General features: G+C 46.7%; 2 protein-coding genes across 4 annotated transcripts in view; both read left to right on the top strand.

The window, feature by feature from the left end:
• The window catches only part of Obi1 (ORC ubiquitin ligase 1), a 41,599-nt gene extending 31,195 nt beyond the window's left edge, over positions 1-10,404 (top strand). For all 3 annotated transcript variants that reach the window (XM_041663103.1, XM_041663112.1, XM_041663117.1), the window contains one exon: positions 7,641-10,404. In XM_041663103.1, the coding sequence (XP_041519037.1) occupies positions 7,641-9,183 (1,543 nt within the window). In that variant the 3' untranslated portion in view covers positions 9,184-10,404. The remainder of the gene's footprint in view (positions 1-7,640) is intronic.
• A 9,558-nt stretch (positions 10,405-19,962) lies between these two features.
• Positions 19,963-22,363, top strand: Pou4f1 (POU class 4 homeobox 1). The gene is made up of 2 exons (XM_041671673.1): positions 19,963-20,320; positions 20,999-22,363. Exons 1-2 carry the CDS (start codon positions 20,198-20,200, stop codon positions 22,136-22,138), a joined length of 1,263 nt encoding a protein of 420 aa, XP_041527607.1. The 5' UTR covers positions 19,963-20,197; the 3' UTR covers positions 22,139-22,363.
• Positions 22,364-23,339: the final 976 nt, after the last annotated feature.

Below are 23,339 nucleotides of genomic sequence, written 5' to 3'. Positions count from 1 at the left end.
CTCAGAGTCTTGATAGGTTCATTATGCAGGCTACTCAATCACGTTATGCCTAATCAAAGTTTTTTCCAAGTCAGGGAATTTCCTAATTGGTAGATTGAGTATACTGAAGTAGAGTATAATGAAGAAGAGGAAAGAAAAATACAACAAAGAAAATACTTCTGCCAACGTGCCTATAATGAAAGATTGAAAGAGGTGGAGGGACCTTGAGTTTAAGGCCAGCCTCACCAATATAAGGAGCCCCTGTCTTAAAAGAAAACAAAACAAACCCTGTACTTAAACTTATATACAAAGGCAACTCTGTGATAGATTTTTTTTTCTTTTTTGTTTTGTTTGTTTTTGAGATAGGGTTTCTCTGTTCTCTTTGTAGTACTGGCTGTCCTGGAACTCACTCTGTAGACCAGGTTGGCCTCGAACTCACAGAGATTTGCTTACTTCTGCCTCCCAAGTGCTGGTATTAAATAATAAGTAATACAGTTAGAAGTATGGATGTTTTGCTTGCATGTATGTCAGTGCACCACATTGCATGCAGTGTCCTCAGCAACCAGAAGAGAGAGCAGGCAAGTGCTCATAGCTTCTGAGTCATCTTTTCAGTGCCTAGGCCATTCTTTATTATAGTAATTTTGGTTGTTCTTAAATACAAAATCTCAAGTCATGGGTTAACTATTTTCATTTTGGTAGTCTTTATTCTGCATAGTAGTTCATAAAATAAGTAGGCAAGCTACCTTAATAATCACTGGGGAAAAGTCACTGTTGTCTTATGGGCTTTAATTTTTTTATGCTGATAGTAAGATGTAATATTTTGACAAAAAAAAGTTAAAATCCATAGGAACAATTGTGAATTTTCTCCAGTGATGACTAAGACAACTTGCCTATTCATTTTATGAATTACTATACAGTATAAGCCAAATAAGTCCTTCCCATGTTGTTTTGGTCATGTTGTTTATTACAGGAATGGGAAGAAAACTGGCAGAGTGAGCTAACCTCTTTTTGATACAAGGATAAATTATCACACTCCTATGTCGGCATAAACTTCACCATTTTATTCTCTCTGCCCTCCGTGTAGTGCCATCCACGTGCTCTAAAATGAAGGAAGTGTGTTACTGTGGAAACAGTCTATGGGGTCTCATATGATCAAGCTGCCCTGTAAGGAACATGGTTGCTTCTGCTGTAGAACTCAACTCCTCCAGCACCATGTCTGCCTACACACCACTGCTAAGACAGTGGAATAAACCTCTGAAACTGTAAGCCCGCCCCCAAATAAATGTTTCCCTTTGTAAAATTTGCCATGGTCATGGTGTCTCTTCACAGCAGTAGAAAACCTAAGATACTCATGGATTTTAAAATATTAAATATTTGTCTTGTTTTATGGAGTAAGATAGCACTTAGCAATATAGAAATTTTAGAATAATGGGACAACCCATCAACAATTTACATGTTTCTTAAGAATAGGGTTCAATATTAACATAATGATCTCTAGTGATAAGCAGCCGTGATACACTGCTAGCAATACAGTACATACTGGAATGGTAAAGGAAATATTAAAATTGGAAAAACAATAGCAAAAGAAAAAAAGATTAAAGATGGCAGTAAACACATGGTCACAACCCCTACAGAGGCATATACGGTGCTTCTTAGCTTCCCTTCTAGCCCAGGACAGTTTGGTGTCTTTTTCTTTTCTTTTTGCCATATTTACTTATTTATTTTGTGTGAGTGTATATGTATGCTATGAGGGTTTGATGCTTGCATCCCGTATGCTGCATGTTTTAGAACAGCTTGCTGGAATTATCTCTCTTTCACCATGTGTGTTTCTAAGATTGAACTCAGGTCACCATCAGGCATTGCACAAGCACCTTTACCTGCTGAATCCTCCTGCCAGCCCAGGAAATACTTATCTCTAACCAGATAACCAGAAAATGAAGGTACAAAGCATTTAACACACCAGGTCTTTAAAATCTTTGCCTAGCAAGTAGCCATAAAAAGCCATACTAGGGAACAGGTTATCAGCAATCATGTAGCTTTAACCTGAAGACACCATTCCCTAAACACTGTCACGTGTTACTTTTGTGGTTTGGCCTCCTCAGTGCTTCAGCATAAGCCCGGTGGATGATGCTTCAGCTCCAAAGACAAGAGCTTCTTGTTATGCCAAGATTCTGGATCATAGAAACTTAGGGTTTCTCTTTTCTTACACTTGTTATTAACTAGATGGCGAGACAACAATTTGGCCAGAGTAGAGAAGGTATTCCAGAGCTCTACAAAGACATTTAACAGCACAGTAGAGCCATCTGCAGAAAACTGGGCATGCCATAGTCAGTTATGAAGAGCGTTTGAAAGGGAAGATCATCAGATTCTGCCATCTACTGTCAGGACAACCTGCACGCCCTTCTTGAGGTGTTTGCAGCTGGTTGAGCATGGACTCTGGGCCTGCTATTATTTTGCCTCTTTTCCAGAGTCATGTGGATTTTAAAATAAGCGTCTTGAAATAGACTTTGATACGTAACTTAATAGCACTGAAATTTGTCAGAGAGGCTAGGGCACAAAAACCAGTCCAGACTCCAAGTGCTTTCACTTTGTTTTGGCTGCTTCAGTTAGTACGTAAGGAAAAAGCAGGAAGTCAAAGATTCTGCTCCCTCCCGCAAGCAAGGTGATGGCTGGTGTGTGCCCAGCCTGATGACTGATTCCCATACGTTAGGAGAAGCAAATGGTTTTTCCAGAATGCCATGCTCAGGGGTGGTCAGCAGGTAAAGGCATCTGCTGCCAAGCCTTCCAGCCTGAGTGGAGGAGAGAACTGCTCTGCCTTTCGTCCTCTGCCTCCCACGTTCGTGCTGTGGGGGAAGCATATGCGCACACATGCACTCAGGCAGGTGCACACCCACAAAATAAGAATATGACCAAGTCTTTGAGGAAGAACCTTCCTGGAGTTGGTAGTCTTGCCAATCCCCTGTGCTTATTGTATTTAGTCCTTTAATTGGGGTTATAAATGAGAAAGACAAAAGTTTCTCAACTAGCTAATTGCATACATACTGAAACTTTGTTAGTTCCACAGACGTTAGGTTCTAATAATTGATTTTGCCTCGTTTGTTTTCTTCTGGCCCCTTTAAAACACATTTTGTTCCTTCTTTATGAGACGCTGTGGAGAAAAAGTCGTCCTATGAACGCTGTTGTTATAGATGTTCTTACTGTACTCATGTCTGCTGTGAGATAGTGTCTTCCATGTAGAGCACGGAAGATACACACCCAAATCTCAGCAGTATGGTTGCCTAAACAAGACTTAATAAATGGACACTACCAATTGAATTGCCAACACGAAAGGAGGACTTCTCACAGGACTTTTTTCTAGAAGAATAAAAACTACAAGCAATTGAAGACTACGTGGAGAGGGAGAATCGGTCCTTTCTGGGAACCAGCCTGTAGATTAGCTGATCCAGAGAGGTCAGCCCTAAACACTTAGGAACACTGAGTGACGTCAGGAGGTTTATTTATAAATCTATACACATATAACTGAAAGATAAGAGGCCATGGATTTGAGAAATTGGGGTGCCTATGAGGGGCAAGAGGAGAAGAGGAAGAATGACATATACTTGTATATGAAATTCTCAATAAATACTTTTAAAAGGAAAGATAAATGATCAAAAGAAAAAGGTCAAATTAATACAACTTTCATTCCTCAGTATTCTAGTAGGGTCAGGAACAGGCTTTTGCATCTCTATCCTTTTTCTCTCATCCAGAACATATACTTCAGTTAACATTGGCAGGCTGAAAAATCCTGTAAGCATCTCTCTAGAGTCTGGCAAAGATGTGTCTCCAGCGTCAGTTCCCAAACTGTTCGCAGTGTTTCTCTGGCATAATGAAGCCTTTGGCCATCACTGCTACTTTGAAAATCAAAGCTTTTTGGTCTCTAATGGAATGTTTATAAAAATGCACCAATTTGAAATTTGCTCAGGAAAAGGAAGTAATGTTAAATGATACTTAGAAATCCCTCTTGCCTTGGCATTGCTTCATTTAATGTTATGTACTCTGGAAATATTGGGAATTAGTAGGAATAAAAGAGTATTAAAACCAAAAAATAAATAAGCCCTTGTGTCCGTTGTCTTATTTTGTGGAAGTATGCCATTATATGTGCTGCTTCGTTGTTCTTTCTGTGTGATAGCTTACCTTTGCCAAATTCAATAAAAGTGTGCTGGAATCACTAACCTTCCTGACCCCTGTGTCACACTCATCTCGTCTGCGTGTTTTACTCAGGTGAAAGGAACTCTCTGGATGCAGCTGTAAGAATGCTAAGCCTATAATTAAAAAGCTGTGCTGATAAAGTCCACAATAAAAGGCGACATGCCACTCCATTGCTTTCTGTGTTTCAATAAAGAAGAATTCTTCTAAGAGTCTAGCAGTAAATGTAGACCAAGAGGTCCCTTGTCCCCTGGCACATCGGAGCCAAGAGACAAATCAGTTCCCATGGTTTTGACTATACATTTCTGTTAGTTTGCCCATTAGCATTCTTAAGAAATTCCCATCACTCAGTATTATGTTTGCGAATTGTTAAAATGGAACTTTGGGGTTCTGAGACCTTTGACCTTTTCGAAAACAGCCTAACTTTGGGGTTCTGAGACCTTTGACCTTTTAGACAACAGCCTAACTTTGGGGTTCTGAGACCTTTGACCTTTTAGACAACAGCCTAACTTTGGGGTTCTGAGACCTTTGACCTTTTAGACAACAGCCTAACTTTGGGGTTCTGAGACCTTTGACCTTTTAGAAAACAGCCTAACTTTTCAGTGAGTTGTGCTTTGCCTGTCCTCTTTTTGGTTTTTTTTTGGGGGGGGGGAGTGGGAGGGCTTCTTGTGAGTCTTTTTTAAACTTTATTCTTTTTGTCTTTCAAATCATGCATCCCAATCCCACCCATCTCCTGTCTCCTTGCATCCATCCTCTGCCCCTACAACCCCCTCTCCAATAAATAAAATTTAAGAGAAAAATCGGGGGAGGGGGAAAAAGAAAGAAAGGGAAAATCTCATCATGGAAGCTGCAGTAAGTCACACAGTAAACCCCTTTATCCACACATCTTTACATGCAGACCTTGATGGTTTGAGGCCCCTCATCTATGTCATAGCCACTGGATCCTCCCTGGTACTCTTCCTGGACATCAACTCTGCAGGTACTGGACCTGGGCAGTTGCAGGGTTGGTCAGCCGCCAGCTCTCCCCTGTCTTCACCACCACCATGGTGAGCTCTCCAGCACTCCCCTGGCTAGTTCATTTCTTGCAGCAGTGAGCCAGTTCTCCCACTTTCACGTGCCTGTCCTTACTATACATCCAGATGGGGCACTTCGGCTTTTCCTCTCCAAAATACAATACAAAAATATGACTAGGAATATCACTGACTTCATCTCAGAATCTTTCTACTTCTTTTAGAAATATAACTAAGTGGGGGTGGGGAGATGACTCAGTGCCTCTCACTGCACAAACATGGGCATCTGAGTGTGGATTCCCGGCACACATCACAAGCTGTGTGTGCACATATACAGCTGTTGGAAGTGGGACAAGAGGACCACTGGAGCTTGTTGACAATCTAGCGAGAATATAGCATGTTCTGGGTCTCAGCCAGTATGGCAGAAAGGGAGAGGGGGCACTCAGCACATGCACATATACGTGTCTGTACTGCACACCCATCCATTTGGGAGCATTCCTTACTTGTTACTAGTTCCCAGTGGCATCCTTTGGTAGCATCTGATGTGCTTTCTAGTGGCATTATTTGATTTTAAATCATCTGGTCATTTTTATGTGAGGATCTCTGTGTTACAAAGTCTGTACTTAAAAGTCAGTCTCTGTGAGTAAATGTAAGGCTGTCGCTTTTGCTCTTTGCATTAAATAAACATGCTACACGGTTTTTCCATTTAAAACCATGCAGGTTGGTTATGCCAGAGTAGTTTTAATTAGAAACTCACAACATGTTTGCGGAACGTACTCCAAAGTCTTTCTAAAGCTCTCTTGCCTATCTCCAGCTCTGCCCTGCACTATATTTAGAAGCCAAAATATTTTTTTAACAAAGAAAATCTTCTGTTGTTGCTTAACCAAATGCTCATAGTAGCAAACTTTGTCTTAAGACAAAGAGGTCCGCTCCTTTAGTTTTTGTTTTTATTATGTCTCTTGCTTTTGCCTTGCATTTTAAAAGTTGAAGGCAATGTGCTCTGGGAGTTGAGTTAATTGCAGTGAGCAGATCAATATTCAGCAATCGCGTCTTTTAAAGCCCTTTCTATCCTGAGATGTGATGATTCTATATTTACCTTTGCTCTTGCTTTTTTCTGTCAGTAGCGAGAGAACAGAGATGTCAGTGCTGTGGTGGAGAGAAGGTGGGCCAGGGCTTAGGAGATAGGTGACAGGCACTGAGTGGCTGTACAGAACGGGTGGCTGACTACAAGGTACAATCGCTCTTGGCTCTTTGTGCTTTTTCATACGATTTAGTGCAGATACATTTCCTTTGTTGTAATTAGTTTTTAACTAGAAAGAAAGGGAAGAAAAAGTCAGCAGTTTTTAGAAGATACCTTCTCAAATACCTTCCTACAAACAGACAGCTCTCAGATTCTTGCAGGTGAGTTAGATGGAAGTTGTCAGGACGAAGCTGAAAGAACTTAAGGATTTTTCATAGTCTCATGTGCAGGCAGTTTTATGTGTGAGTTCTCCCCATCATCAGGTAGAATTAATCTCGGCATTTCATGTGTTTCTCAACTGGAGTAGTCTGTGTCTCCAGCCCCAGATGTACCCCAACCTGTACTAGTTGCTAAAATTGTTTTCTCAACTCAACCCAGTACCCATCCTTGACGGAATAATGGGAAATAGATAAAACTGGGTAAAGTGTGAATGTTTGATGTTCTTTCTAGTAATTCTCAAATATCCCCTTTCAGAAAGTATAAAAAATGTTTTTATGCGTAGTATATTGGAACCACAAGTACTGAGTTTGTATTTCAAAGTTGGAAGAAATGAGATTGATGTCCTGTACAGTTGTAAAATGCCGAAAATAAGGAGAGCTAAAATGAATTAAAGCCTAGTGTTGAGAAAGGGCAGGAAAAAGCTTCATATCAACAGTGACTGTAATTGAAAGGGTCCAAATAAGTATTTAAAACCTCCCCTCCTGAGACATCTAGGATTTCTGAATTTCAAATTGACATTTTATGTTTGACAAGGTGACATTGTATAAGAAATGTATTGTAAAACACTGCTGTACGATAGGAAAATGATTGAATGTAAATATTTCAAGATGTGGACCACTGTTCAAATGTTATCATAAATCTTTGCCATTGTTTTAGGGGATAACTCTTCATGCATATGTGAGCTGGATTGATAGCTAGCTCTTGGAAAGGAAATCATCGGCGGGTTTCTGCCTTTGTCTCAAATGCTAGTCTGACTTTACCACTAAAATGTCATATTAGACTTCTTCTGTTCTGTGCTTGATACTGCATATTATGTAAGTGCAATCACTTTTTGGAGGTGTTACACTGGCATTGCTTTTGTCCTGTTCAGTTCTGAATACATGATGACTACACTGTGTTACATGACTGGAACTCCCACTGTTATGTGGGCTGGGACAGTTTGTATTTAAATTTTGCATTGAAAACAACCCAAGCTATGTCATTAACCATCCTTCTCTTCTTTTCAGGTTTGGAAGGTTTACAGTTGCCGCTCTTCAGTCCAAAGTAGAACAGTATGAACGAGAAACCAATCGCCTCAAGAAAGCTCTAGAAAGAAGTGATAAATATATAGAGGAACTAGAATCGCAAGTAGCACAACTGAAACATTCAGATGAGGTCAAGGAAGATATGGATGCCCTTTGTCAGAGGGCACCCTCTGCCGATGGCAAGGGGCCCAAAGGCAGCGATGAGCTTGTGGCATCACAGAATCAGGGTGACGGTGCCAGGAAGCAGGCTGGCACAGCCACCTCCACCTCAGCTTCTCACCTAACAACATCTAGCTGCAGAGTCGCTGACAGCAGTCCTGCCAGGCAGGAAAGCACCAGCAAGACTGAACCAAACTGTCCCAAGAGCAAAGACAGATACCCCAAGCCCACGGACATGCTGCTGGCTATGCGGGAAACACCGATGGATGCTTATTTGGAAGGGGAGTGGGGCAGTAAGCCAAGCGACTGTGCACCCTACAAAGAGGAGGAGCTCTATGATCTCCAGGCGCCTTGCACTCCTTTGTCCCTTAGCTGCCTTCAGCTAAATACTCCAGAAAACAGAGAGAACTCTGTAATCAAGGCAGGGAGTTCCAAAAAGCATGCAAACCATCTGAGAAAACTGGTATTTGATGATTTTTGTGACTCTCCAAATGCCTGCAATAACAACTCTTCCGAGGACGATGTAAGTAAAAGTGAGACGGAAAAGAAGTCAGACCGTTTTGTTTCCCCAAAGACAGGATTTTGGGATTGTTGCTCTACAAGCTATGCCCAGAGCTTGGAGTTTGACAGCTCAGAGCGGAACACGATAGCAAATTCTGTTGGGGAAATCCCTTCAAAACTGAATGAGAGGTCAGGATCATGCATGTCCAAGAGACTAAATTGTATTCGCTCTCTCGAAATGAACCGGACAAGGACATCCAGTGAAGCGTCCATGGATGCCGCTTATCTGGACAAAATCTCCGAGCTGGATTCCATGATGTCAGAGTCTGACAACAGCAAGAGCCCTTGTAGTAACGGTTTTAAGTCAGTGGAGCTGGAGGGCTCCTCAAAGTCACCTCGAGGCAGTGAGTTTCTCGAGGAACCTGACAAGTTGGAAGAAGGACCTAAACTGAATCTTTCCAAAAATGCTCTCACTACTGATCAGTTAGAAAATGGCAGTGAGTGGAAACCCTCTTCTTTCTTTCTCCTCTCTCCATCTGACCAAGAGATGAGTGAAGATTTTTCTCTGCACCCCACTTCTAATTCAGGAGCTGGTGAAGTCAAACCCCAGAGCTGCTTGTTTCAGACAGAGTTTTCCCAGGGTGTCCTGTTAAGCGGCTCCCACGGACTGTTTGAAGAACAGAGGTTCGGGTCCTCTTTATTCAAGATGTCTTCGGAGATGCAGAGCCTTCACAGCCACCTTCAGTCTCCGTGGTCTACTTCCTTCGTGCCTGAAAAGAGGAACAAGAATGCGACTCAGTCCACAAAGCGCAAGATACAGAGCAGCCTTTCCAACGCCAGCCCATCCAAAGCAACGAAGAGCTGACTCCCCAGAGAGATGCCCTGGTGGCTTTGTCCTGAAGGGTGTGGTCGCTTTCAGCGTTACTGTAGTCACTTCTGAAGGTTCTATAAATCATGAACTGATAATCTTCAGTAAAGTGTCAAGTCAGAGAGGTGGGTTTACCTGTTTACAGGGTGCTTCATCTTGTAGAAACTTTGGTCTTTTAGTTGGTGATCTGTCTTAGCAGAGAGGTTAGGGGCAAGGGTTTCATTTGTCTCTGTATTGTTCATTGTTTTGTTTTAAATGAATGTTATGTGTATCTGGATTGGCTGTATATTGTTTTCTCATTACTTATTTAACCGTTAGATACGGTGGCCTGTTGACTGTTCAGAACTTGTGTTTCTTAGAAGTTTTAGTATTTTCTGTACTATTCTTTAAAGCTATTCCTAGAGTGAAATGGTTTGTATGTCCTTTTTTATTTATGTGTAGTGGTGGCCTAATTATTCTGTAAGACCATGCTGGAGAAATGGCACTCCACACATAGAGTATTCGCTGACCTTTTCAGATTTTACATAGCGGTTTGCCACCTGTTTCATTGTGTTCTGTCCATTTTGTTGTGTGTCTGTGCACATGTGTGCGTGCGTGCGCAAAAATGCTCTGGAGTATGAAAGAACATATTTTTGGTATGAAAATTATTTTTAGGTTGTTTATATTTGTTCATCTTTGAGCGTGTCTATGTGTGTGTGTAAAGTTAGAAATTATTATGTATTGGAAGGCAGGAAGGAAGGAAGGTTGGGAGGAATTTGAACATCCTAGCTTCATTTTCCAGATGTGTAGGTAGAAAAGCAGTCTGTTAGGTTTTTGACCCATTGTGTCACAGGGGAGCCTTTTACGTGATAAAGTTCTTGTTTGCATGTTACTGCTCACTGTGGGAACTGTAAGCATGGGAGCCTTTGTGCTTGCTCCGTTCTCCATCCAGAAGAAAAAAGAAGTTCCTATTGGCTAATAGACTATCCATTATGTAGGACAATTGTTTTTCTTTGTGGGAAGTAACAAGTGGGAGTGGGAATATATAAGAGCTAAGCACAACCTTTAGTTTAGGCTTTAAAAGTACATTATTTTAAACATGTTTGGTATGCCCATATAGACTGTAAAACTAAGTCTGTATGCTAATAACTTATCTAATGTGCACTGAACATTTTACATGTATTGTCTTACCTTAACACTGCATGATTTTTTATGTGAATTGAATAAAGGATGCCATATGCACTATATGTCTTTGATGTCATTTCTGGTAATGGATTAGTCTCTAAAGACCTAGAATACTATTTTCAATTCATTTTAAAATACAGCAGTTGACCCAACTGTGGACCTAAGGTGGTCTGTGCTTGTTTGTGTTTATAGTGCAGAGGCTGGAGCCTAGGACATTGTGGGTACCAGACCAGTGCAGCTCTGAGCTGCAGCCTTACCTGCATCTGGTTTTGAAAGGTCTATGAACAAAAAAGAAAAACAGAAAAGAAAGAAAAACAGCAACAAGACAAAAACAAGAGTTTTATAATGTTACCACATTTTTAATTTAAAAAAAAAGTGTCCATACGACAAGAAAATGATCTGAAATTCCAAATGTGTTTTTAAATAAAGGCTTATTAGAACGCAGCTGCACTGTGTCTGTGCCTGCTGCTGATAGGGGAGTGGAGTACTTGCAGCCACTGTGCCTCGAGAAGCCTAAAATATGGACTGTCTGCCCTTTTCCTTAAGAATTTGCTGACCCTAATTATAATAGACTCCGAGGATTCAATGAAACCATAAGGAACACAACAAATCACTTTTATGATGTAGAGAATCATGCTCTCCACTCTCAGAAGGAACAATAACCAAGGGGGAGAAAAGCTAACAGGGTAGTATTTGTTTTATCATACATATTTTCCAATAATTCACTTCTTTGCCATGGTAAAACTAATGGATATTTTCAGAGCTAGTGGCAGTTTAAATATCTTTGATGATACAGTTAGCTCTACGTTTAGAATTCATGTGGAAATTAAGGGAATTTTTATTGTGATTAAATGTAAAAGTGCTGTAGCCTGAATGTCCCCCAAATTATATATATTGAAATCTAACCCCCAAGGTAATGATATTAAGAACTAGGACTATTGGGAAGTGATTATGCCGTAAAGGAGTGGTATTGATGGCTTTGCAAGCAAGGTGGAGGGTACTTGCTTGCCTGTTCTAGACATAGGTAGTAGCCACCATTTTTGCAATAAAGAACAGGCCCATGTCAAACACTCTGATGCCTTGATTCTAAACTTCCTAGCCTACAAAACTGCAAGAAATTTCTATTTCTTTTTCTATAATCAGCCCAAATGGGCCAAGACAAAGTAACCTCACAAATTCCATAATCAAAAATGTGTATTTTTTTTATCAGTTTGCATCCCATCATTATTCCTGACATGGAAGTTGAAATTTTTAGCCTAGTTTGCCAATGATTAGCCTGGTAATGCATCCTTCTTGGACTAGAATGTTTGTTAGCTGCTTACCTTCAAAAGCATCCTTCCATCCTCCCTAAAACAGTATTTATTACATTAATGTATAATTAAAACCACTCTCTTCCTCAGCTAAAGGGGATAGATAATTATAAAAGATTTGGCTTCAATCACATTCTAATCTCCTTTACTCTCAGTATCTGATTTCATAACAGGCAGCTTCACAGATTTTCATATGTGCATACTATGTCCCCTCCAAACGAAACACCATTGAAAGGTTGTTGTAGCTTGGTGATGAAGTTCTTTTCTGGCGTGCCCTGTAGCCTGACCTGTGTTCCATTCCTAGCACTGTTAAAGTCCTATGTGGTGGAGCACACCGTTGATCCCAGCGGCTGGGACGTAAAAACTAGACCACAGTTCACCAGCAGGCGGGAGAGATGGCTTGGTGATGCAGAATGCTAGTTGCTCTTCCAGAAGATCTCGGTTCCCTTCCCAGCATCCAGGCAACTCAGGACCAGATAGCCTCTTCTGGCCTCTGAGAGCACCAGGTTTGCATGTGGTGCACAAACACAGGCAAAGCAACCACACACATAAAAGTATTTTTTTTTTTTTTAGTTCAAAGTCATCCTCAACTACATATCAAGTTAAAGGCAAGACTATGATACAGGAGACTCAAAAAGAAAAATCCTAAAATACTTGAAGCCAAATATTAATATTTTTTCTAGTCTCCATTTCATATACCACTTTCAAAACTTCCAATTTGTGGGAAACCGGAGTTAGTGACCACGCCGATAGAATGGTATGGAACCTTAGTTAGGAGCTGGATGTCCAGCGGCAGAGATTATCTTCCTTGTCCATGTTTGCATAAAAATGGGGGGTGAGTGTGTTTGGAATTTCACAAAGATTCTTTTTAAAGTGTCTTGGGAGTATTTGTGTGTTTTTAAGTAACATTCAATTCCAGCCTGTATTCCTGAATGCAGCATGTGTCCACCACTGTTCAGTTTGAAGGCTGAAGTAAGCATGTCTGGGCACAGTGGTTTAGCACACAGTGCTTTCAAGGGTTCACATTGACTGACATTTGTATGAGCTGGACCTTCCTTCCCTATGGGCTCATTTCACTTAAGCATTCTGTGTTGGGAAAAGATAACCCTTGTCCAGATACACTTTGGATAGTTCGTGTTTTTATAGGAATTGCTTTTTATTGTTAATCTTTCTAAAAAGCTGTGTCTACATAACTCTCCAAACAAGATGTTAGAGGCTTCTTGTTATGACATTCTAGTTCTTGTATTTAAAAATCTGCATCCATTTAAAGGCTAAAAGTTTTACTGAATTAGCGTGCGCGCAGACACACACACACACACACACACACACACACCACTGAAAGTTGAGGACTAGGCTTCACAGCCCCTTGGTTTCTAATCTGCTTTGCTTTCCTCTCTTTGCTTTCTGTTGGTTGGCCTGAAACAAAGGCACCACTGAACAAGGGAAGACCTTGGTCTTGGGCTGTGTAATGTTTCAGGGCCGTATCGTTTCTGCAGACATGACGATTTCTAGTTATTAAAAATGTAACACATACAGGTGATTTTCTCCCTCATTCTGTACCTGTGGATGGTGTGTGCGGCGAGTGTCCGTTTGAAATGAACGGTTCATAGTGTGCAGCCTGTTCGACTAGTAGCTTCCCAAAGCCTCACAGAGGTCTTCCATTCCTGTCTGTCCTACAAAGCAGCCCTAGCCTATCGCTGTGTAACCCGATCCCCTTAATAATACTTGGCAGAGAGAAAACCTTTTAAGCAATGATCTCAGAGTGCAGAGTGAACATTTATTGCCTAATTCTCGGAACCCTGCTCACAGCAAGGAAGCATCTATTAAGGTGCAGATTTAAGAATCCATCTGGAGTACAGCTAGGGTGAGCCCAGTTTGGTGTGGCTGTGGCAGTCTAGAACACCTTGAGTCGCAGTACCTCTTTTTCAGATAAGGTTTTCGGTGATGACATAGAGGAGCAGGCTCTCTATTAAAGTCTCTACTGAAGGTTGGTTTGTCTTAAACTTTTGTGTAGATCTGAGGGATTTTTGTGTTAGGGTACAAAGACCCATTCTCCAAAGGGCAAAGATTTGCCTCAGGCATTTATCAAAACTTGTGTGAGGAGGGAAGATGGAATTTTGGTCCCATTTGATTCTTATGGCACAGGTGAATCCTGAGGACGTCTGGAAACTTCACAGAGGTGTTTTCCCCTTAGAATCTTGAAGGGTAAATAGAGTTCGTTGCAAAAGAGGGCCTCTCTTCTGTTTGTCGGAAGGGGAAATGTTTTTTAGCAGCTTTCTTGGAAGAGGTACTGGAGGCCAGGCTCCGAAACGCAGAGGGCTTCCGGTATTGCTCCAGCCACAGCTTTGCTCCTCCTCCTTTCAGAATCCCCCGGAGACTCTGGATTTCGCTCCAGCCGCCTGAAGCGGCGGCCTGGTGAGGAGACAGCGGCTCCTTAGGCGCTGGAGCGCTTTGGAGATGGCGGGGCGGGCCATGAGCTGTCCATTAAGCCGAAGCTTGGCCCTCTGAGGGCTTGGAGAAGGTCAACGCCGTGTTTAGGGTGTGGAGGTGGGGTCTGGCCCACCCACAGCAGCTCAGTCCCTTTTCCCACCACTCTTCCCCGGGAACTCAGCCATTTGGGATTCCTGCCAGCTTCCCCCTCTGCCCAGGCCCTCCCCTTCCCAGTCACTAGGGAGGACCCACCCGCCTCAGGTCCCTCCATCCCAAGTTTCCCGCGCTCTTGAGGGCGCTCTTACTTAGCTGGTCCTTCCCAGGCGGCATTCCGCTAGCCGGGTCTGTGGTTTCCTTTCATTTTATTATCACTTTCGAAACCTGGCGATTAAGACGCGAAACCAACAAAGAGTTTTCTTTCCACCTTAACCTTGCACACAATCCTTTAACAAATTAATTAATCCTAATGAATTAACACTTCATTTATTTAAACGCGCTACAGTCCATGAATTAAATTTTCATGCAGTGATTAAAGGCTGTTAAAATATGCATGATTTCGTTAAAATTTTATAATAAATCAGGGCAATGTGTTACATGACAAGGCAACTATTTCCCAGTCCCTCGCAAGGGGCTTTGATTTGTGCGGGCGGCGGGAAGGAGGGGCGGTTGGCGGCAGCGCGGCGAGCGGTAGAGCCGGGCGGCAGGACCCAGCTCTGCTCTCCCAAGCTTGGACTGGCGGCCTTGCGCTTCTCGCCGCGGCTTCCAGACCCTCGAGGGATCCAGCTCCTGGAGGCCGATAGGAGCCTGCGGAGGTCGGCGAGCGCGCCTTTCTCCATCCTCAGAAGATCTCTTGGGTGGAACTGCTGGTCCTCGCCGGGAGCGCGCCCCGAAAGCAGGGGGAGTGTGTGTGGACCTAGCGACTGATCAGCGGGTATCTGATACAGGAAGGCGACAGCACTTGCTTCGTGTCGCGTGGGGTCAGGGGCCAGCGTACCTGTGGATGAGTTTGTTTGTGGTTATTTTAACCCAGGGACCTGGACGCTCCTTCTCTGATCAGCGTGCCCCTCTCTAATCTTGAGCCCGCAGGGCGCAGACGGAGCGTGGAGCCTCTGTTATTCAGGGCCCTAAATCACCGGGGCCGGTGACCTTGTTAACCAGAGAACAGTGATCATTTGGCTTGCAAAAGTAACAGTGTCGACTGACAGGCAGGGAGGCCCAGCACCGGTGAGGGTTGTTCTCTTGGGTCGGTCTCTCCGGGAGGGTTTCCTAAGGTAGGTTGGTTTGGTGAGAGATTAGGGTAGAAATGGACACAAGTCTGTATATAACATAACCAACGCTAAGCGCAGAGTGACCTGTAATGAACTTACTTGGGACGCCCAATCCTGCTCGCAAGGTCATCTTTGGGTGGGGTGGTCATCTTCAGTAAGATGCCACCAAAGGAAGTTGCATTTAAGCTAAATGGGGAGGGTGGAGAGTAGAGAGAAAAGGAAGTCATGACTTTTCCCACTGTTTTGTTTTACTTGAGAACTCACCCCCGTCCCCCTTGCTGGTCCTAGCAACTGTCCTTTCTGAATGCAGATTGAGGGGTCTTGGAAAAGGGCTCGGGAAGAACCAACTACCTCTCAGGCCTGGACCTGTCAGACCAAGGGAGGAAAGGCAAGCTGCCGCCGGTCTGGGGGGGGGGGTGGTCTAGAGAGCAAGGACAGTGGCTTCCCAGAAAGGCTCCTGGAGTCCTAGCGCGAGTTCGCGAGGGGGGGGGGAGGGGTCCGGCTCAAGTGTGCACTAGACTTCCTGGACCAGGCATGACGGGGTTACCCCCCAGCACTAGTCGGAGGATGGTGCTCCGGTGGGTGTCCAGACTCCCAGAATACCAGAGAAGGCCCTGGGCCCTGGGAAGTCTCGGCAAGGAGCCTTGGAAAAGGGTGTACAACGCTGAGCCGCTTAGGGAGAAAGCTCTGCTATAAGAGGTCAGGTAGCTCCCTGGGGAGGCGGTCCTGAGACCTGCCAATCCTCCCCATCGCAGTGTTGGAGTGAGGAGGTATGGGGCTGTCAAAGTTCATCCTCCCCTAGGACGCTAAAGCCCTACCTTAGGCCCTTTTCTCCTCTCTCTGTACTCTTCACACTGTGATGAATGGACTTTGAAGCTAGCGCTCTGGGCCTTTGAGTTGCCCATGAACGCTGGTCCCTCGCTGAGCCTGGAAAAGTGTCTCATTTTAAACTCGACAGTGCCTGTAGATCCATGACTCCCAGAGTCTGGGTAGCACTCCCTGCAAGACCTTGACTTCCCTGTGTTGTTCCCACCACACCTGCAACACTTGTTACTGCAAGTACCCTCTTCCTGTGGAGTACCCCTGTTCACAGACTGTCACCTCCTGGGGAGCAGCCATCGACTTAGAGGCTATACCAGAAACTTAGTTTCCAGCGTCCTATTTCTTGAAAGGAAAAAAAAAAAAAGCTAGCATCCAGATGGACAACAGGGGCCTTGCACATCCTCCTGGGTGAAGGGTGGGGCCAAGAGGAAGAGAGTTCTCCCCCAGACTGAGCAGGTCCTAGCTCTGGTTCCCCCTTGTGTCCTCACTCCAACTAACCAGTGTGCTCTCTAGTTCTGTAACCTGGTGCTGCCAACGGAAATATAAAGCCAGGGCCGCCAAGAGAGGAGGAGAAAGTTAATTAATGAGGGAAAGAAATGTGTCTCTGACTGAGATGATAGACCACTCCCCCCCCCCATCCCTGGGGGCAGAAATTCCTTGGAAATCAATAGCTTGGCATTCATTACCCCTCTCTTGATAAAATGCAAAGCTATGAGCTGGGGAGGAAGGGGTAACTTGTGTTGGTCATTGAACAAGAAGGTGGGGGGAATTGCCCCAGAATCCATGCCAAGGTGCAGACCTCATGTAGGCACCATTAGCACAGGCAGAAGCCAACTATTTAGAGCAGTCGCCAAGCCAAGAGCACAAAGCGGTGACATATGGGAGGGCAGAGCCCTCAGAAGAAAGTGTCCCAGGGTAGTGTGGAACTGAGGCTGTGCCACCTTGGGCAGGATGGCTCTCCAAGCATCATTTTGCCCTTCCCTGTGTCAGTCTCTCATCACAAATCCCACACGGATAGCACAACCCCCTCTTCCTGTGGCTTCCCAATGCCCACAGACTGTAAACATCTAGAGACCAGGCACTCACAAATTACAGCTCCTTTTATCTCCAGGGTCTTGTACTGTCCCAGATCAGGGATGAGCTAAGGAAAGAAGATAGGAGCTGGTCGGGGACTATGAAAAGAACAGGTAGAGTGCACCTGCCTAGGGCAAGCACACCCTGTTTCAGGCTCTGTCTTCTTAAGGAGATCCCTTCACCGATCTTGCAGCCCCCCCCCCCCCCCACATCAGCCTTGGTTTGTTGAACACTTCCTGTCTTTTTTTCTCAGGAAGAAAAAGTATTATTTGATAAATCTCTGTTTGATACAAGTGTCGTGGTGGAAAACAAATGAGCCACGGATGACCTTTGGATTGGACCCATAGTCCCTATATTTCTAGTTCCAGCAAAAAGGACAGGACAGAAGTCTGGCTTTACTCAGAGAAAGAAAAGTACCCCAATTTCAAAAGAGAGGTGCCTTAGGAAGGTAATCTTGGGATGGTTAGCCCCTGACCTCAGAACATTGCACCTCCCAGCTGGATCAGAAGGGTGAACTGAGGTTTGCTTGGGGTAGGTAAGGACACCGTGCCCTCCAGCCCCCTCCCGATGGATCCATCTGGCCACAAACCTACCCTGTTTGCCTTTCAGTCTGTCCTGCACCATTTAAGGTCCCTAGAGGCAAGCGTTTCCCCAGGACCCGGGAGTTCAGACTGCTGGAGCTTGCTACTAAGAAGGCAGGGCATTCTGTCTTACACCCCACAAGCCAGCGCAAGGACCCACTGCCGTGGGTGTCAGGAAGGATTAGGTTAAGCCCGGACACCCAGTGGGACAGGGGCCATAGAACTCACGCTTTCCCTCCAGCGTCGGCCCGCTCTTGGTCCACTCCCGCTGAGATAAAGTTGCATTTAGCGCTCCCTGGGGAATCACATAATGGATGAAGAAGTGGCTCCTTCTTGCGCCAGCAAATGAACATCCTTCTCACTTCCCTCTCAGGCTAGAAGAAAGAAAGGGGGTGGGAGGACAGAAAGGAAAGAAAAGAAAGAAAAAGCTAGTGACGCCTGTGGGCTTGTCTTGCAATCTGAATAGCCTGAGTGGGTTTCCTGAAGACAGACACGTTTTAAAGCAAAGGAAAATAAAATCTACTGGACTGCAGGTTTAGGTTTTCAGAAGCAAGATTTGCCCTTTAGTGAAAACGCAGACCTCCTTGGTGTGTGAATGATCAGAAAGATAATTTATCTGATCTCTGCTTCCTATAAGCAGTTTCTTGCCTTTCTCAGGCTCTCTCACTAGCAGATGTGATAACATCTGGACCGTTATTATCACCCTAGGCAAGAACTGTGTCCTTAGGGACATAGGCACCCGAGCTGAGGCTCCCCTGAGAGGCCCTTGATCTTCCTGCTACATGACAGTAATATAACAGGTTGGTTAATTGATTTCTTCTTAAGTCTGATTTCGTAGGCTTATTATCACTATTATTAAAAACTGGACCAGACAGATACCAGTTTATTCAACCTGATTTGAATTAATATTTTGAGTTACAGTTTCCTATAGGTTAGCGTCATCCTGTTTCGGGGGAAGAAAAACAATATAAGCAAGCACAGATATGACGCCAGGGGCCAAAACAATGCTAAAGAAAGTTCTCTTTTCAACATCTTATTTTCTTTTCTCTGAAGTGATTTTCTTTTGCTGGAGTTTCCAGCAAAAAGAGTGTGTGTGTGTGTGTGTGTGTGTGTGTGTGTGTGTGTTGCTGGAGAGGAAAAGATCCCCTGCTACACCCTGTTAACTGTTTTTCCCTTTTGATGACTAGAAGCCTCAGATCACCTATCGCTCCTTTGAAAAGTGAGTTTGTACACGGTTAAAGGAGACACACAATAAGAGAAACGCACAATTCCATTTCAACAGCCTTTCCTGAGTAGAAAGCACATGCTCCTAGTGGCTCCTAAGTGACTGTCACTGGTGGTGCCTGACACAGTTATATTCACAACAACAAAGTATGCAGAGAAATTAAATTACGTGGAAATCAATAGCGTCTGACTGCTTCAAACAACTGTCTGTCACGGCTATTCTCCAAGAGCCTATTTATAAACCATGAAAGAAACAGGTTCCTGCAGCATAAAGACAGCATCTTCCACATCGCCTTTCTGTGTTATTTTTCTCCACATACAGAGGAACGCGCGGGCATAATTTAACATACAAATGCCTCTCTGTATACATTATATAACAGCTTGTTAGGCACCCAGTCGTGGAGGTGTGCCTAATAATGCACATATATTCTGGACAGGCGACAGGGTGGGAGGAAAACACACACAGAAGAGTGCCTGCATCCTCTGCTTTCCTCCAAAAGACGCCTACCCTTAGACAATAGCTGGCCTTTCTGATCTTTGCAGACCCGCGGTGGCAAGGTGAGGGCGCGCAGTGCGCATGCCTGGCCAGCTACAGGTGCATCACCTGCCTCGTCCTTGCTGGTGGTCACTATAAGAGCGGCTCCCACGCGCCGCCGGTCGCTCGCGGCTCGACGAGCGAGCGAAGGAGCGCGCGCGCGCTCGCCCAAAGCACGGCGCCGCGGCCTGGGAGAACGCGCGCCAGACAGACGGAGACAGCTGATGCCTGTCAGCCACCGCGCGGCGGGGCCGCGAGCTCTCGCGAGAGCTCCCCGGGCCGGCCGCGAGAAGTGGGGCGCAGGTGTAAGAGGAGCGCAGCCCGTCGGCGCGCGGGGCTAGAGCTCTTGGAGGAGCGGGATCGCGAGACCTGCGCGCGGGCGCTCTGCGCGGTCGGCTCGGAGGCTGCGAGCCGGCGGGGGCAGCATCAGCACTAGCGGCGGCAGCAGCCTCGGCAGCATCAGCAGCCCCGCGGCGAGGCCAGTGCGAGCCTCCCCGGGCCGCCGCGGCCGCAGCCTCGGAAGGGAGGCCGGGCGAGCCGGCGTGCGCACTTTGCGGCGGACTTTGCGAGTGTTTGTGGATATTTCCATGCCAAGGCGTCAAGATGATGTCCATGAACAGCAAGCAGCCTCACTTTGCCATGCATCCCACCCTCCCTGAGCACAAGTACCCGTCGCTGCACTCCAGCTCCGAGGCCATCCGGCGGGCCTGCCTGCCCACGCCGCCGGTAAGCGCCCCCCACGCCCGCGGCCCCGGCCCGCGCGCACGCCCCCTCCTCCGCTCCGAGGTGCTGCATGTCGGGGGCTGCCGTGGGCCGCCCCGGGTCCCGCTTCGGCGGGCGGGAGTTTTTTTCTTTTTTTAAGAGGGACCCCGCTGTGAGGCACGTGTGGCCAGGGGCGCTTCAAGTCCTGTTCCGTCGGCCCCGTGCCTCTGTCCAGCGCCTGCCATCAGCGGGCAGCTCTGGGGCCATGACTCTTGACTTTGCTGCACTTTCTCTGTTAATTTCACGCCTGGACAAGGCGATCTCTATGCTCGCTCGGGTGTGTAACACGGGTCCTTAGCTTCGAGTTACATCTCCGTTTCTTCTTTTTCTTCTTTTCGTCCTTTTTTCCGTCTCCCGTTCCCTTTCCCGGAATGTATCCCTGTGTCCCCTTCTACCCTTCTCCGCCCTTCGCTGCTGCCCTGTTCCTCCCTTGTGTTGCCCTGCTCGTTCTCAACACGTCCCCCCCCCCCACTCCTCCGTTTATCCCGCACTTCCACCCCCCGTTGTTGTTTTGGTTTCATTGTGTTTGCCTTTTGCCTGTGCTTTCCGGTTTGTGTGTTTGTTTTGTGTGGCTTTTTTTTTTTGGTGTTGTTTTTTCCCCCCTTTTCTTTTCTTTTTTGGTTTGGTTTGTGTCGCCTGCAGCTGCAGAGCAACCTCTTCGCCAGCCTGGACGAGACGCTGCTGGCGCGGGCCGAGGCGCTGGCAGCCGTGGACATCGCGGTGTCCCAGGGCAAGAGCCACCCTTTCAAGCCGGACGCCACGTACCACACGATGAATAGCGTGCCCTGCACGTCCACATCCACCGTGCCACTGGCGCACCACCACCACCACCACCATCACCACCAGGCGCTCGAGCCCGGCGATCTGCTGGACCACATCTCGTCGCCGTCGCTCGCTCTCATGGCCGGCGCGGGTGGCGCGGGCGCGGCGGGCGGTGGCGGTGGCGCCCACGACGGCCCTGGGGGCGGAGGTGGCCCGGGGGGCGGCGGTGGCCCTGGCGGCGGCGGCCCCGGGGGTGGCGGCGGCGGCGGTGGCCCGGGTGGCGGTGGCGGCCCGGGCGGCGGGCTCTTGGGCGGCTCGGCGCATCCGCACCCGCACATGCACGGCCTGGGCCACCTGTCGCACCCGGCGGCCGCGGCCGCCATGAACATGCCGTCCGGGCTGCCGCACCCCGGGCTGGTGGCCGCGGCCGCTCACCACGGCGCGGCGGCGGCGGCGGCAGCGGCGGCGGCCGGGCAAGTGGCAGCCGCGTCGGCGGCGGCGGCGGTGGTGGGCGCGGCGGGCCTGGCGTCCATCTGCGACTCGGACACGGACCCGCGCGAGCTCGAGGCGTTCGCCGAGCGCTTCAAGCAGCGGCGCATCAAGCTGGGTGTGACGCAGGCCGACGTGGGCTCGGCGCTGGCCAACCTCAAGATCCCGGGCGTGGGCTCGCTCAGCCAGAGCACCATCTGCAGGTTCGAGTCGCTCACGCTCTCGCATAACAACATGATCGCGCTCAAGCCCATCCTGCAGGCGTGGCTGGAGGAGGCCGAGGGCGCGCAGCGTGAGAAAATGAACAAGCCCGAGCTCTTCAACGGCGGCGAGAAGAAGCGCAAGCGGACTTCCATCGCCGCGCCGGAGAAGCGCTCCCTCGAGGCCTACTTTGCCGTACAACCGCGGCCCTCGTCGGAGAAGATCGCCGCCATCGCCGAGAAACTGGACCTCAAAAAGAACGTGGTGCGGGTGTGGTTTTGCAACCAGAGACAGAAGCAGAAGCGGATGAAATTCTCTGCCACTTATTGAGAAGGGTGTGAGGTGCCGGGTGGGGCAGACTGGGGAGCTGAGGGGTGTGTTTCTTCTCCTCTGGCCTACTTCCCCTCATTTAGAGTGTCCGTTATCCTGCCTGCATTTGGGGAGACCCTTTTCTCCCCATATCTTCAGCCCCACTCTGCACCCTGCCCCAGCCGTCCCCCAGCCCAGAGGACCAGGGGTGTTGGATGTGGAGAAAGTATGGGATGACAGGAGAGAATTGGGGGGCATTTGGGTGAGCAGGGCGTGGTGGGAGGGAAGAAAAGCAAAGACTAGAGGGTTTGGAGGAGCAGGATGGTTCTGGGGACTAGGGTGGGGGGAAAGATGGGGAAAGAACTGGGAACGAACCGTTTTCTTGACCAGAGACACTTATCAAAATCATCTGGGGACCAAGGAACTATGTACAAAGACAAAACTACCAACCACCACCAACAAAACAGAACAAAACATAAAACCCTAGACAAATGAAGAAGGGGTGGGGAGAGACAAAGAAAGATGCTTTAGAAACTGAAGTCCGGGGGAGGGGGCAGCATTCTGCAGCTTCATTTGCCCCAAAGGAAGAGAAAAGAGAAATAGCATTTCTACCATCGCCCCAACTCCGCACACACGAGTGAGTCATAAATGAAAACCAAACAAGCTGGAGCGTGAAATTCTGGATAGGAAACTAGCTGTTCGGTGTTTAATTTGTCCTTCTAAAATCTCACACCCATCCAGCCATACCCTCTTTGATTTATTTCTTTTTTCCAAAGAGATTTCAAGGCTTCGCTTCAGCTCAGGAAGGCGCTGGGGCTTCGCTCAAAGGGGCTTGGGAGGCCGGCTGGTTGCTTACACTGAACCTTCTTTTTCCAGGAGCCCGATGGCCAAAGTCCTGAGGCCTAGTGTTGGTCAGGTGAGACTCTTTAGGCGACGAGAGTCTAAAAAACAGAATTAAGCCCTCTGAAATAAATGTTTTATTCCGAGATAATTAATAATGTCTACAGTATAATCTTTCTTTTTTCATTTTTGTTCCTGTATCCATGAACAGATTATCTGAAAATATTTTTTCCTCTCAGCCCCACTTACAAAACTTTACCTTAGCTGGCCCTTTGCTTTTCAGTCCGGATTCAAACTATCCGCTGACACTCGTTGCCATTAATTTAAACAGAATGATAGGATGACAAACCTTAGGAGAGGAACTTCCTCCCATTTCCAGTTT

Source organism: Microtus oregoni, unplaced genomic scaffold, assembly GCF_018167655.1.
Source record: "Microtus oregoni isolate MIOR12 unplaced genomic scaffold, Mior012 000001F_ref0000356, whole genome shotgun sequence".
Taxonomy (NCBI): Eukaryota; Metazoa; Chordata; class Mammalia; order Rodentia; family Cricetidae; genus Microtus; species Microtus oregoni.
The sequence above is the reverse complement of the archived record's forward strand: the minus strand, read 5'-3'. Positions and strand labels throughout refer to the sequence as shown.